Source organism: Marmota flaviventris, chromosome 1 (assembly GCF_047511675.1).
Source record: "Marmota flaviventris isolate mMarFla1 chromosome 1, mMarFla1.hap1, whole genome shotgun sequence".
Classification (NCBI taxonomy): domain Eukaryota; kingdom Metazoa; phylum Chordata; class Mammalia; order Rodentia; family Sciuridae; genus Marmota; species Marmota flaviventris.
In genome coordinates, this window is record NC_092498.1 from 5,732,834 (window position 1) to 5,744,956 (window position 12,123).

The following is a 12,123-nucleotide window of genomic DNA, read 5'->3' on the forward strand; positions in this document are numbered from 1 at the left end:
GCTGCTCAGAGCGTGTGCCAATGTGGCCCTCAGGGTCCTGCCAGAAGGGATGTGACAGATACTACCTCCCGCCCCAGCTGCTCTGCACATACCTGCTGCTGTCAGAAGTCTCCCAGGAACCCCTCTGTGCCCTGCCTGCTGACTTCTGTCCGTAGGAAGATATGAGGGTCCTGGAAAGTGCTTGGAGCCGCTGCCCACCCTGTTGGCCATGGCCCACCCTGATGGCCATGGTCACAAGCTAACATGTTCCTGGATGGTAACAAAGACAAACCTGGCAAGTGACTCATTGCAAGGGCTTGGCCCTGCCACGGGAGGAAAGACAGGTGCAAAGACGCCAATGAGAGGCTGGCCCAGATAACCTCGCGACTGGCGCTCCTATTGCACCTGGTGCAGGGGGCCTGTGCTGGCGGCTTCAACTGCGTGCAGACCCTAAGGTGGTCATTACTACCCTCGTGCAGATCAGAAACCCAGGCTAGAAAGCCCAAAGCAGCTGGAGAGAGCCTGGGGTGACAGAAAGAGGCCTCGGCTACAAGTTGTAGCAGCAGGATTTGGTTCTGACTGGGTCACCTCTCTGCCGTGATGCCTTGAGCAACTTGCTAAAACCTCTCAGGACCCATCTGTGACATGAGGGACCCAGAAGAGTTTGGAGTTTCCAACTGTGAGATCGCCTGACTGCCGGGTGCTCTGGGTTTGGGCATTGGGAGGCCAGGGCCAGGCGGGTACAGATGTGACCAGCATCACTAGAACAGAACTCGGAGGGGGTGGGTGCTGGCCCCAGGGTATAATTGATGGTGGCCAGGGGACGCTGGGGCTGGCAGGCGCCAAGCTGCCTGTGGCGGGTCAGAGCAGCAGTCACTGTCAGGGGAGGGACAAAGGGGCGATGGAGGATGAGAGTAAGCGTTTGCCCCTTCCCAGGTGGTAAAGAGGTGCGAGTCCCGACCTCTTTACTCAGAGCTTATTTTTGGGATAAAGTACAAAGATGGGGTCAGAGAGCCACAGCCAGGAGAGGAAAGGGATGGTAGCCGTCATTCTGCCCTTGCAGTGGCATCTGGGGACAGAGAGTTAGTGCCTGTGTTTCTGGAGTCTACCCGTACTGTGCCAAAGCTCAGTCGGCAGAGTTGTTCAGACTTCTTCATCCACGGTGCTGTAACAAGGGTGTGCATGTGAACAACTGGGGTTCTACGGAAGGACGAGGTTCCCCAGGCCCCTCACATTATAGGAAAAACTCCACCTGGAGGGAGTGGAAAGTAATGGCCCGTCATTTGTCACAGACCCCCAAAGGGCCCTGGGTCAGACCTGAGGCTCCCCACGGTGTCGCCTGCTGCCCTGCCTGCTGCCCCCACAGGGTCAAACACAAGTGGTTTGGGTCCATGCCTAAAGAAAGCTGCAGGAGGGACACCAGGAAGCAGAGTTAGGCTCCTGGGAGCGTTTCACTCAGGTCACAGAGGTGCTGGCACCTGGGAGACACGCCCCCTCTACAGGGGAGGACCCTGCTCAGGCCTCAGCCTAAACGAGCTTGCTCCAGCGTCGGTTCCGCCGTGGGAGGACGACTCTTGCTGGAGTGTTTCTGTGGATCTGGCGCAGTGGAGGAGTGAGTGGCCTCAGAGGACTTGGACGGTCCTCCCTGCGCACGGTGGGCGGTGTGGGAGGAGGAAGAGACTCTGCTACAGAGCAGTGCAGTGCGCTGAGACGCCAGGACAGACACTCTTTCCAAGCCTGCGCCGTGCAAGCGATGGCCCACGTCACAGACGGGGCTCGGAGGGCGGAGGCAGGTGAGGCTGTGGCCCCCGGAGGCTGCTCCCCTCCACACAGGGCTGGAGATTTCCTGTTTTCCACCGAACACTGCCCACTGGTCAGCCTCTCCCATCTCCCTTGTTTTCTTGTCCACCTGTTTCCTTGGTGTATTGATGGACCCTTGGCAAAGAAAAGGCGCCGCCTGCTGACCCAAAAAGACCCCACTCACTGAGCCCGAGGGCATCTCAGCGCTGCCTTCATTGTCCTGGATTCTCCTCCATGTCCCCTTCAGCTAAGGGGGAGGAGGCCACGGGCTCCGTAGCAGGAAGGGCCCCCAGGGAAACAGCCAAGACAAGAAAGAGAGGGGACCTATTTTTTCTTTTAATATACACACATATTAAGGAGATACATAATTGCATGGTAATGCATTAATTATGTACGATATATACTATGTGTACATACACAGTATTATATATACAAGAGATCTGTCCTAAGGGATGGCTCATGTGTAGTTGGGACTGGGAAGTCCTAAATTGATGGAACAGACTGACAGTCTAGAAGCTAAGGTTGCAGATGCTGTGGTCTTAAAGCAGAACTTTTTCTTCTGGAAATCTCAATTTTTTTCTGTCAGGCCTTCAGCTGATCAGATGAGGCCCACCCTCATCATGGAGGGCAAGGGTTTTACTTAAAGTCATTCGATTACAGATGTTTAACCACGTTGACAAAATGAGCTCCCAGCCATGATGAGATCAGTGTCTCCATGATTCAGTTGGTAGACACTACGACCTAGCCAAGCTTCCACATGAAATTAGCCATCACCGGCTCCATAATGGACTTGGTCAGTGCAGCCCAAAGCCCTCTGCTCCATAGTACCCCTTCCCCGTCTCCTGGCTGGGCCTTAAGATGCCACCTGCAGAGCTTTGAGTTGTTCTATGTAGAAGCAGCAACCTGCAGCCCGGGCTGAGTCCTCTGCAGGGAGCTGGAAACATGCTTCTGGGTGAACCAAAGGGAGATGGCTGCAGAGATCTCACAGCATGGCTGTCACATCTGCATGTCCTGGGACCTCTGTGGGCACTCGCCTCCCTCCCTCCTGACTGAGGACTGATCCAGACTCCTGTAACCGTCACTCAGTCAGTCCCCTGGGCCGGTCCCTGTCCCTCATTCTCCCCTTCAGGAGGGACTCAAACTGGAAGAAGTCAAGGAACTAGGCTGGTGCTTTGGTTGGTTCCTTACTAAGCCTCTTGGTTAGCAGAGGCTGGACTCTACCTGGGAATGGTTGTTTGGAGAGGCTACTTTGGACCTGAGCTAGGACAGGGCTGGGAACACAGGGGTCCTCAGGCATCCCAGAGACACGAGAGCCCCGGGCAAGTCAGAGTCCTTCTGCACAACATCCTCAGCTGTAGGAGGCTGAGCGGTCCCCTGAGCCCTGTGTAGCTCTGGTCCAGAGGAGGCTGAGAGGATGACCAGGGGGAGCAGCACTGGAGGCTCAGGAGCAGCAGTGCACCCCGGGACCCCTCCTTAGAGTCACCACGCAGGTGGGCTTGGGAGAGGGGCATGACGGCTCTGTCACGACCGGAGGCAGCCAGTGTCCTCCGTCTCTTCAACCCCACCCAGGCTCAGGTCGAGTGGGAGGGCCGCCTGGCCTCCAAGGTGGACTTGCCCTGGGCGATTCCTTTGCTTGGGCATCTGGCTGGAGCTGACCTTGGCCAGTGGCCCTCTGGACGCCCGGTGGAGTAAGGACTCACACCAGAGGACAGACCTTTGTTTATATCCTGTCTGGTTTCCAGAGCCTCCGCTCTGTGGTACAGAAAGCGTGACAGACACATTTCACAGATTGGAAAACAGACCTGGAGAGCAGGTGCCTGGCCACTCATGTCAGTGGAGAACCCAGGTCTCCCGGCCACCTGGCCCAGGGATGCTGTGGCTACTTGGTTTAGAGAAAACAAAAAGGAGTTTGTTGAGCTCAGTGGCAGGAGAAGCCACTGAGGGCACCGGCCTGACGAGAACCTGTGGACACCAGCGGGTGGGGGCCATCCTTAAAGCCCACCGTGAGGGGGGGGGGTGGCCACAGGAGTGAGAATGGTGATATTGTTGTTATTTTTCTTCTTTTTTATGTCAGGAAGTCTCTCAGACAGCAGTCAGAAACCATGATGTCCTCTGTGGAAAACAAGCTCCCCTGGAATGTCCCTGAGAGTTAAGTTTAGGCCCTCTCTAATTTGGCCACTGTCCCTCCCCTCTTGCCCAGTCCCAGTGATTCAGTATTTGTTCCTTATTTTTCTGAGAGTGGTTATATAATGTGGAGTTTCTCAAAGGCTCCAATTGACCGTAGCTCTGACCACCTCCTGCCTCCCACCAGTACCAAGAACTGCCCATTTGGTGGTTTTCGGGGGTTGCACAAGCCTGGCCCATCTGGAGACGCCTCCCACGTGCCTCCCACCCTGGGGCCTGCCATGGCCATCACCTCCAGAGGCGGGCTGAAGGCCACGATGTCAGCTTAGATTCAGATGCCGTTAAAGCCATGGGAGCTGCCCGCCAACCATGTCCATGACCGTGGGGTAGGCAAGAGGACCAGAGAGGGGAGGTCCAGCCGGGAACCTGCGGAAGCCACACTCGGGCTTCTGAAATCTGCTAGGATCCTCCTGGGCATTTGCGTTGACAGTCCCGGTGCTTAGGCTTGAGGATCTTAGACCTCAGTTGAGAGGCTGGAAGCATTGGGATTCGAGAAGCCAGTCAAGACCCGCAGTGCGGGCCGCGACTCCTCCTCCGTGAGGCTCACCAAGGGCAGCACCTCCGCTCTCTGCCGCGGAGACGCGCCGGCGGCTTGGAGAGTGGTGCAGACTGTTGGCTAGTTGGGGATAGGAGATGTTATTTCTACGACTAAGCTAGGGAGGTGAGAAATGCGTTTGGGTCTGAGCAGGACTCCTTTAAAATGCTCCCGACCCCTCCTGCTGTTCAGCTCAACAGGTAAAAACAGAGGCTGTGTGAGCCAAGAGCCACCTTCAGAAATTATCCAGTTAAACCCTGTCATTTGACAGGTGGAAAACCAAAGTTCAGACATGCTCGAGATCCCCAAGAGCAAACAGCGGAGCAGGGTCTGGCCTTGGTCTTCACTGTCTTTGCGAATGGCCAAAGGCAGTGTCCTCAGGCGCCCAGGGGCCACCAGGGGCTCTCGGCACGTGCCTGGAGGGATCCTGACCCCAGCTCAAGCCCAGGGTGGCTCCAGGTGGCAGTCTGTTCTTGGGTCTGCTCAGCGGGATGGAGAGCGAAGGTCATCCTGAATGTGTTTCTTCCTCCATGGGAATCAAGCAGGAATGTTGCACCACAACCCTGACATGGAAAACCCCACGTTTGCCGAGGCGGGGGCCGTGGTCCCTGAGGCTGGCCGCTGTTGTGTTTGTCTGGCATTTGTGTCCCTTCAGGGGCTCCCAGCTGCAACAACAGCAGAGCCCTGTAAGAGAACGTCGGAGACAGATCAGCCTGTGTCTGCTGAGTGCACGCTGAACTAGCCCCGTCGCCTGGGTGCAGCCTGGGTGCCGGGGACCTGGTCCTTCATGGAAACTGGACACTGATTGTGAAGGTGACCAGTCCATTTTCTCATGGGAAAATCTGGGGGTACGTGTGGGTTAGGGGAAGCTGCCTTGAAGACTCCTGATGAGGCAGAACGGTGCTCACTGTGAAGCCACGCACTGCGCTGCAGGGTGGGATGTCTGCTGGTCTTCTCTTCAGAGCGACATCGGCGTCAGTTACTTTTAGTTACAAAGAAGCACTTAAAGGGAGAGGACCACAGCTGCCTTGGAAATGAATCTCTGAGCTGCGAATCCTTCCTTCCATCTTCCCCTGAGGTCCCGCTGTGCCTAAGACACTCGTTTTGCATGAAAGAGCTCCGGACCTGCACAGCCTCTGACCCCAAGTTGTTATTCTGTCCCTGGAACTGAGCCACCCCGGGGAGGTGGAAGACTCTTACCAAGAGCTGTGGTCCAAGAGTGTGGCTGGACCTGAGTGATGGGACCTGCCTGCTGCTGTCTGGTTGCCAGGCGTTGGGCAAATGGCTTATACCACCCCTCAGTATCTTCCTCTACAGACGGGGATGGTGTCACTTTCCACCCATGTGGGTTTCCATAAAAACCAAAGGAGGCCACCACTGTGAGATTTATGAAAGACACTAATACAGATTCATGATGGTTCTGCTGTTAAGGCCTGTTTATATGGTGGACTTTGGGCCTTTCCTGGATATCTAAAGATAGGTGAGTGTGGGGGGAATTCAATGAGCTGATATTAAGGTTAGCTTATTTCTTAGGAATTTCCTCTAAATCTGGGGCTGTTCTCTTTTGTCCAAATGTGTTCCTGACAGGTGACGTTTGAGTCTAAATCTTGAAAGTTAACTTTCACCAAAGACCCTGATGATCATCTCAGAACATGTGGTCAAAGTCTACACTGCGTGCAAGGTGTAGACAGGTGAAGAACAGCAGGGTGCGAAGGCTCTGTCTGGCTGACATCATGTCTTCTGCCTCTGGAGGCCTTGACACAGCCCTGGGGAGCAGTGCCCTCCCAGTTCCTGAGGGCCCAGGGCAGGCGAGGGAGCGAAGGACCGGGCCCAGGCGTGGGCAGCAGCAGAAGCGAGGGAGTTGAGAATTCAGGAACTGTGTGAACAGGGCAGCCCCGGGAGCTGGGCCTTCCAGAACACAGACTGGCAGAGAGGCCAGGGCCTGCTCATTCCACGGGCTAGTGGGCTTGCTGCCCCCTTGTGCAGGGAGAGCACATCCCACACCAGCCTCCGAGGTGTGCGTGCGTCTTGGTGAGCACTGGGAGACGAGCGGGGGCGCGTCCAGCAAAGTTGGTCACTGCCTGTTAGGAGACTCCTGCCAGGCCGCTTGACCGAGCAGGTTGGCGCAGAGCCCAGGAGCAGGCCCCCACAGTGGCCACTCCATCTGAGGCTTTCATAAGTTTGCTCTGGTCAGCAATGGCTGTGTGGCACCTGTGGCAGCACAGGTGAGGGCTTCCTGGGCTCGGCTCTTTCCAGGTCATCTTGCCATGAGTCACTGACCCCTGGCCCCGGTGGCTGGAACATCGTGCCTCTTGGGGTCATTGTCCATTTGGGTGAGGAACAGGTATTCGTAGAAAGTCTTGAGCCTTTGAATGCCACCACTGAGCAAACGGCAGGGATGGTGGTGACTGAACCCAGAGAGGAATGTGCTCATCGAGCCCCAGATTAGAGACCCAGCAGCTCCCCCTCACCACCCAGCCAGCTGGAGTGGAGGCTCCTGGAGAGAAACACTAAAACTGAGTGTTTTAGTCGCTTTCTCTCTGCTGTGACTTAAAGACCCAACAAGCACAATTGTAGATGAGGAAAGGTTTATTTGTGGGCTCAGGATTTCAGAGGTCTTAGTCTACAGAAGGCCGGCTCCGTTCCCCAGGGTTCCAGGTGAGGATGAACTTCATGGTGGGAGAGGGTGACAAAGGGAAGCAGCTCACATCAGAGCTATCAGGGAACAGAGAGACTGCATTCTTCAGATGCAAATATATACCCAAAGCCCCGCTCTAATTCCCACCACACCCCACCACTTCAGTTACCTGTCAGGGGATGAATTCACTGATTGGGTTAAGACTCACAACCCAATCATTTTTCCTTCTGAACCGTCTTGCGCTGTCTCCCACATGAACTTTTGGGGGACACCTCACATCTAAACCATAACACTGATAGGTGCTGATCCTCAAGGCTGGGTGCCCTGCAACAGGGCAAGCCCAAGGCACTGGGACCCAGATGGGAGAGGAATGAGTTCTGCCTGAGGGTGGGTCTAGTCAGAGATGATATGTGAATTGGACTTTGGCACATAGGAGTGCGCTCTGGACCAGAATTTGGGGGTGAGGGTGGGGCAGGAGGAGCAGGAGCCAAGCCCAGAGGAGGGACAGGGCTGGAGTGTTCGGAGAGCAGCAGTGGCAGGGCCATTCACCCAATTGCTATGTGCCAGGCTCCTGCTAGGGCGGAGCATGAGATGGGATTGTCCCTGAGCAGCTGGAGTGGAGTGGGCCAGCTCCCTGGGCAGGAGTGGATGGTCCCTGGGGAGTGCCCTTAGATGAGGAGTTGAGATGGTTTTCCAGCAAAAAATGCCCATGGACACACCACCACGTTTGGAAACTCACAAACATTCTGCCTGGGCTGTTGTGCAAGGAGGACTCAGGTGCAGAGCACTTTGGAAGTAAGCCTGTGGAGGTCAGAAAATCTGTGGTGCCTGGATTGGAGCCTTTAGGGCACCTGCCCATGGCTGACCCAGAGAATCCCCGTGGGAACCTGGTGACTGTCCACCAGACAGAGCCTGGATGAATGCCGTTGATGAGCTAGAAACTAACCAACTTCACTTCTACAGGAGGACCCAAGCTCCCCAGCCGATCCCAACATGCAGTCTTGGCTGAGAGCCACTAAATCAAGGTCACCAGAAGTGGTGAGCATGGAAGCTGGGCCAGCTCACCAGTGTGTGCTCGTCTGCCAGGTCCGGAGGCCATGCCAGCTCTGCAGCAGAGTCCCTGGGCCTTAGGGTGAGGCTGTCTCACCTTTTCAGATATGACTTTTTAAGCAGAGACTTGGAGGATGAACTGAAACAGGTTTAGGAAGCAACTAGTTGACCCAAGAGAGAACTGGGTGAGAGAGAGAGCAGGCCCGGACCCCAAGGACAGAGAAAGTACACAGAAAAGTACAAAATGTCACTGAAAAAAATGAAAGAAGACACAAATAAATGGAAATGCATCCCATGTTCATGGATTGGAAGCCTGTCATTAAGAGGTCAGTAGTACCGAAAGCAATCTATAAAATTGGTGCAATCCACATCAAAATCCCAGTGATTTTGTTGTTGTTGTTGTTGTAAAAATAGAAAAATCCACCGTTAAATTCATAGAATATCTCAAGGGACCCCAAATAGCCAAAACAATCTTGAAAAACAGGAAAGGAACAAGACTGGAGATCTAAACCATAACATCCTGATTTCAAACTTATCATAATGTTACAGTAACAAAAAATAGGATGGTACTGGCATAAAAATAGACAGATAGACCAATGGAATGGAACAGAGTTCAGAAATAAATGCTGATATTTTATGGTCAAATGATTTTGGGGAATGGTGCTATCCATGTGCAGAAGAAGGAAGCTACATCCTGTGTTACACCATATACAAAAATGAACCCCAAATGGATCAAAGCCCTAAATGTCATTTAGGAAAAAGATATGGATGGGGGCTGAAGATGTGGCTCTGTGGAAGAACCCTTGCCTGACATGCATGAGGCCGTGCGTTCAATATCCAGCAAAAGAAAGAAAGAAAGGGGGCTGGGGATACAGCTCAGTTGGTAGAGTGCTTGCCTTGCATGCACAAGACCCTGGGTTTTCAATCCCTAGCACCACCACCCCCCCCAAAAAAAAAAAAGAAAAATACACAGGGGAAATGTCTCATGACATTAGATTTGGCACTAAGTTCATGGGTGCAACAACATAAGCACAGGCAACAAAAGAAATAACAGATAAATACATCAAAGTAAAAACTTCTCTGCGTCAAAAGACTGCAGAATGAAAAGGCCACCTGTAGAATAAGAAAATATCGGCAGATCACTTATCTGATAAATGGTTAAGGTTCAGAATGTATAGAGAACTCCTACAAATCAACAACCAATAGTCCTATTTTAAAAATGGGTGTTTCTTCAAAGATTATAGAAAGCCAATAAACCATGTGGAGATGTGTACATACCACAAGGTACCACCTCACTCCTTAGGACGGCTACCATAAGAAACAACAGAAGGCGGCTGGGGTGTGGCACGCGCGAGGTCCTGGGTTTGATCTTCAGCACCTCATAAAAATAAATAAAATAAAGGTATTGTGTCCAACTACAACTAAAAAATAAATATTAAAAAAAAAAAGAAACAACCAAAGGTCAGCCCTGCTTCGAATGTGGAGAAGGTGAAAGCCTGGTGCACTGGGGTGGCAAGGGAAAATGGCGCAGCTGCTCTAGAGAACCCAAAATGTCTTGAACAGAGGTACCCAGTGCCCGGTAGTTCTACTCTGCGTTACCCAAAAGGACTCACAGCTGGTCCTGAAGAGCTTGCTAGGGCTACCTACCAGGGACAGCTTCCAGGATGGAACTCATTTTCTCACAACCTGGAGGCTGAGGCCCGAGCTCACGATGTGGACAGGGTTGGTTCCTCCCAAGGGCTCTCTCCTCGGCTAATACATGCCATCTCCTCCCTGTGTCATCACACAGTGGCCCCTCTGGGCATGCCTGTCTCCTCATCTCTTCTTACAGGGACACCAGTCCTGTTGGATTAGGGCCCACCCTGATGACCTCATTTTAACTCAGATCCTACCTCCAAATGCATTCACATTCTGAGGTCCTAGAGGTTAGGATTTCAACCTAGGCACTTTGGGTGGTGGAGGGGGACACGGTTCAGCCCATAACATTCAAGTTCACAGCAGCATGATTCACAGTAGCCAAAAGGTCGAAGCAGCCCAAGTGGCCCTGACTGATGACCAATAAACTGAATGTGGCCTATAAGTGCAAAGGAAGAGCAATCGGCCTAAGTGGAGGGCATTTCTGACACGTGCTCCAACACGGATGGACCTCGAAGCATCACGCTACGGCAGTCACAGGAGGACAGTCCTGTACGATTCACTCACATGAAGGACCTAGAATAGTCACAGACATAGAGACAAACCGTGGACCAGTGGTTGCCAGGAGCCGGGGGAGGGAGGAACAGAGTGTTTCATGGGTATGGAGCTTCCGTTTGGGAAGGTGGAAAGTTCTAGAAATGGATATGGTGGTGGGTGCACAGCAGTGTGAGTGGGTGTGCCACTCCATGGCACACTTGACAACAGTGAGATGAGGGTGGGGTGTGGCTCCGTGTACAGCACTAGCCCTGGGCTGGATCCCCAGCACCAAAAAACCCCGAAAAGCTTGATGATAAATTTTCTTGTGTGTATTTCACAATTAAATATTTTTAAATAGGTACAAAAGAAAGAATAAAGATGCAGTGTCCCCTGGACTTGAGGATGGCCGGTGGGGTTCTGCTTGGTGGGATGTGTTCTCCAAGACCAGATGCAGGACCAGGGCCAGGGCCAAACAATGCCTGCATTTTAGAAAGTGCAGGTTGGTGATGCCCCGCCTGCACCTGTCTGTCCCAGAGCCCACCCCACTCACCCTGGCCACCACATCATCAGCTTTTACTGGCTCCAAGGCCCCCTCCCCAGCCCCGTCATCTTCCAGCCCCCTGGACACTTCACGGAGCCTCGTGTTCTGGGTCTGAGGTTAAGGCCTGTCCATCAGCCACAGCCCAAGCCACCCCTGGAGGGGACTTTCGTGCCCCACTCCTTCTGCCTTCCTGCCTTGCCTCTCAGCCTTTCTGTCCCTTCAGTCCCTGGTCTCTTCCTTCCCCTGCCCTGGGGTGCTGGCAGGCAGTGGCTGCTCCTGGACACCTGGCCTGACCTTCTGGGAGGGATGTGGGCAGCGGCGGCACATTTGGGAGGCAGCTAGCCTTCTTCACCTCCTCCCTCTACCCGTGACCGTCCCCGTCCCTCCTTTGCTGCTGGCCCTCAGGAGGAGGACTCCTGGAGGTGGCACCTGGGTGGAGCTGCTCCGCTCTTGTTGACCTTGCACCTCTTTCCCTCCCAGGACCTGAGCTCCTTTGCCATGCCGCTCCTGGATGGAGACCTGGAGAGTTCCGAAAAGCATTCGTCCCGGAAGGTAAGGCCTCCTGTCCTGTCCCAGGGCTGCTCACCGCACACCTGGCAGGGCCCCCGACAGGCGCGGGATTTCCCTCCTCCCTCTTCTCCCTGCTCTGCACTGAAGCAGCCACAGTCTCCCCACCAGAGGAGAAAGGGGAAGACCAGCAGCCAGCCAAGTGCTGGGTACGAGTAACGAGGCGGAGGTCCGAAGCCTCCGGAAGGTCAGGATGCCGTGTCCCAGGGCTCTCCTCCCCTCTGTCTCCTTCCACATTCCGTCTTTAGCTCATCGCTGTGCCCTTCCCTCTGCTGATTCTCTCCCGTTAGGAAGCCAGTCTCCCAGGCTGCTGGCTGTCAGGGTCAGGCGGCTGAGGGGTGCCCGGCCGGGGTGGGGTGGCCCTGGCAGGGAGGGGCGTCAAGGCAGCCTGCCCGGCTTCTCCTGCAGTCAGAAAGGGAAGGTGGGCCGAGGGCTGTGCAGGGCACCCTCCTGCCACCCTCAGACCCCTGTGGCAGGTAGCTGCAGGGGGCTGGCGAGGGGCCTCTGCACTGTCTGGGCGTGGCTGCTGTGCCTGCCAGCCTGGGAGCAGGGTAGGAGTTCCAGTACTGGAAAAAGCCGATCTATTCTCTAAGCATTTTGCATTACATACAATTGAATCAACAAATCGGTTCAGGCCTGTGGGACTAATTGGCGTCA

At 54.3% G+C, this 12,123-nt stretch overlaps 1 protein-coding gene across 2 annotated transcripts in view; it reads left to right on the plus strand.

The window, feature by feature from the left end:
- Prkag2 (protein kinase AMP-activated non-catalytic subunit gamma 2) overlaps window positions 1-12,123 on the plus strand; it is a 271,108-nt gene that overhangs the window by 59,878 nt on the left and 199,107 nt on the right. For both annotated transcript variants that reach the window (XM_071610760.1, XM_071610761.1), the window contains exon 2: window positions 11,380-11,451. In XM_071610760.1, the coding sequence (XP_071466861.1) occupies window positions 11,380-11,451 (72 nt within the window). The remainder of the gene's footprint in view (window positions 1-11,379; window positions 11,452-12,123) is intronic.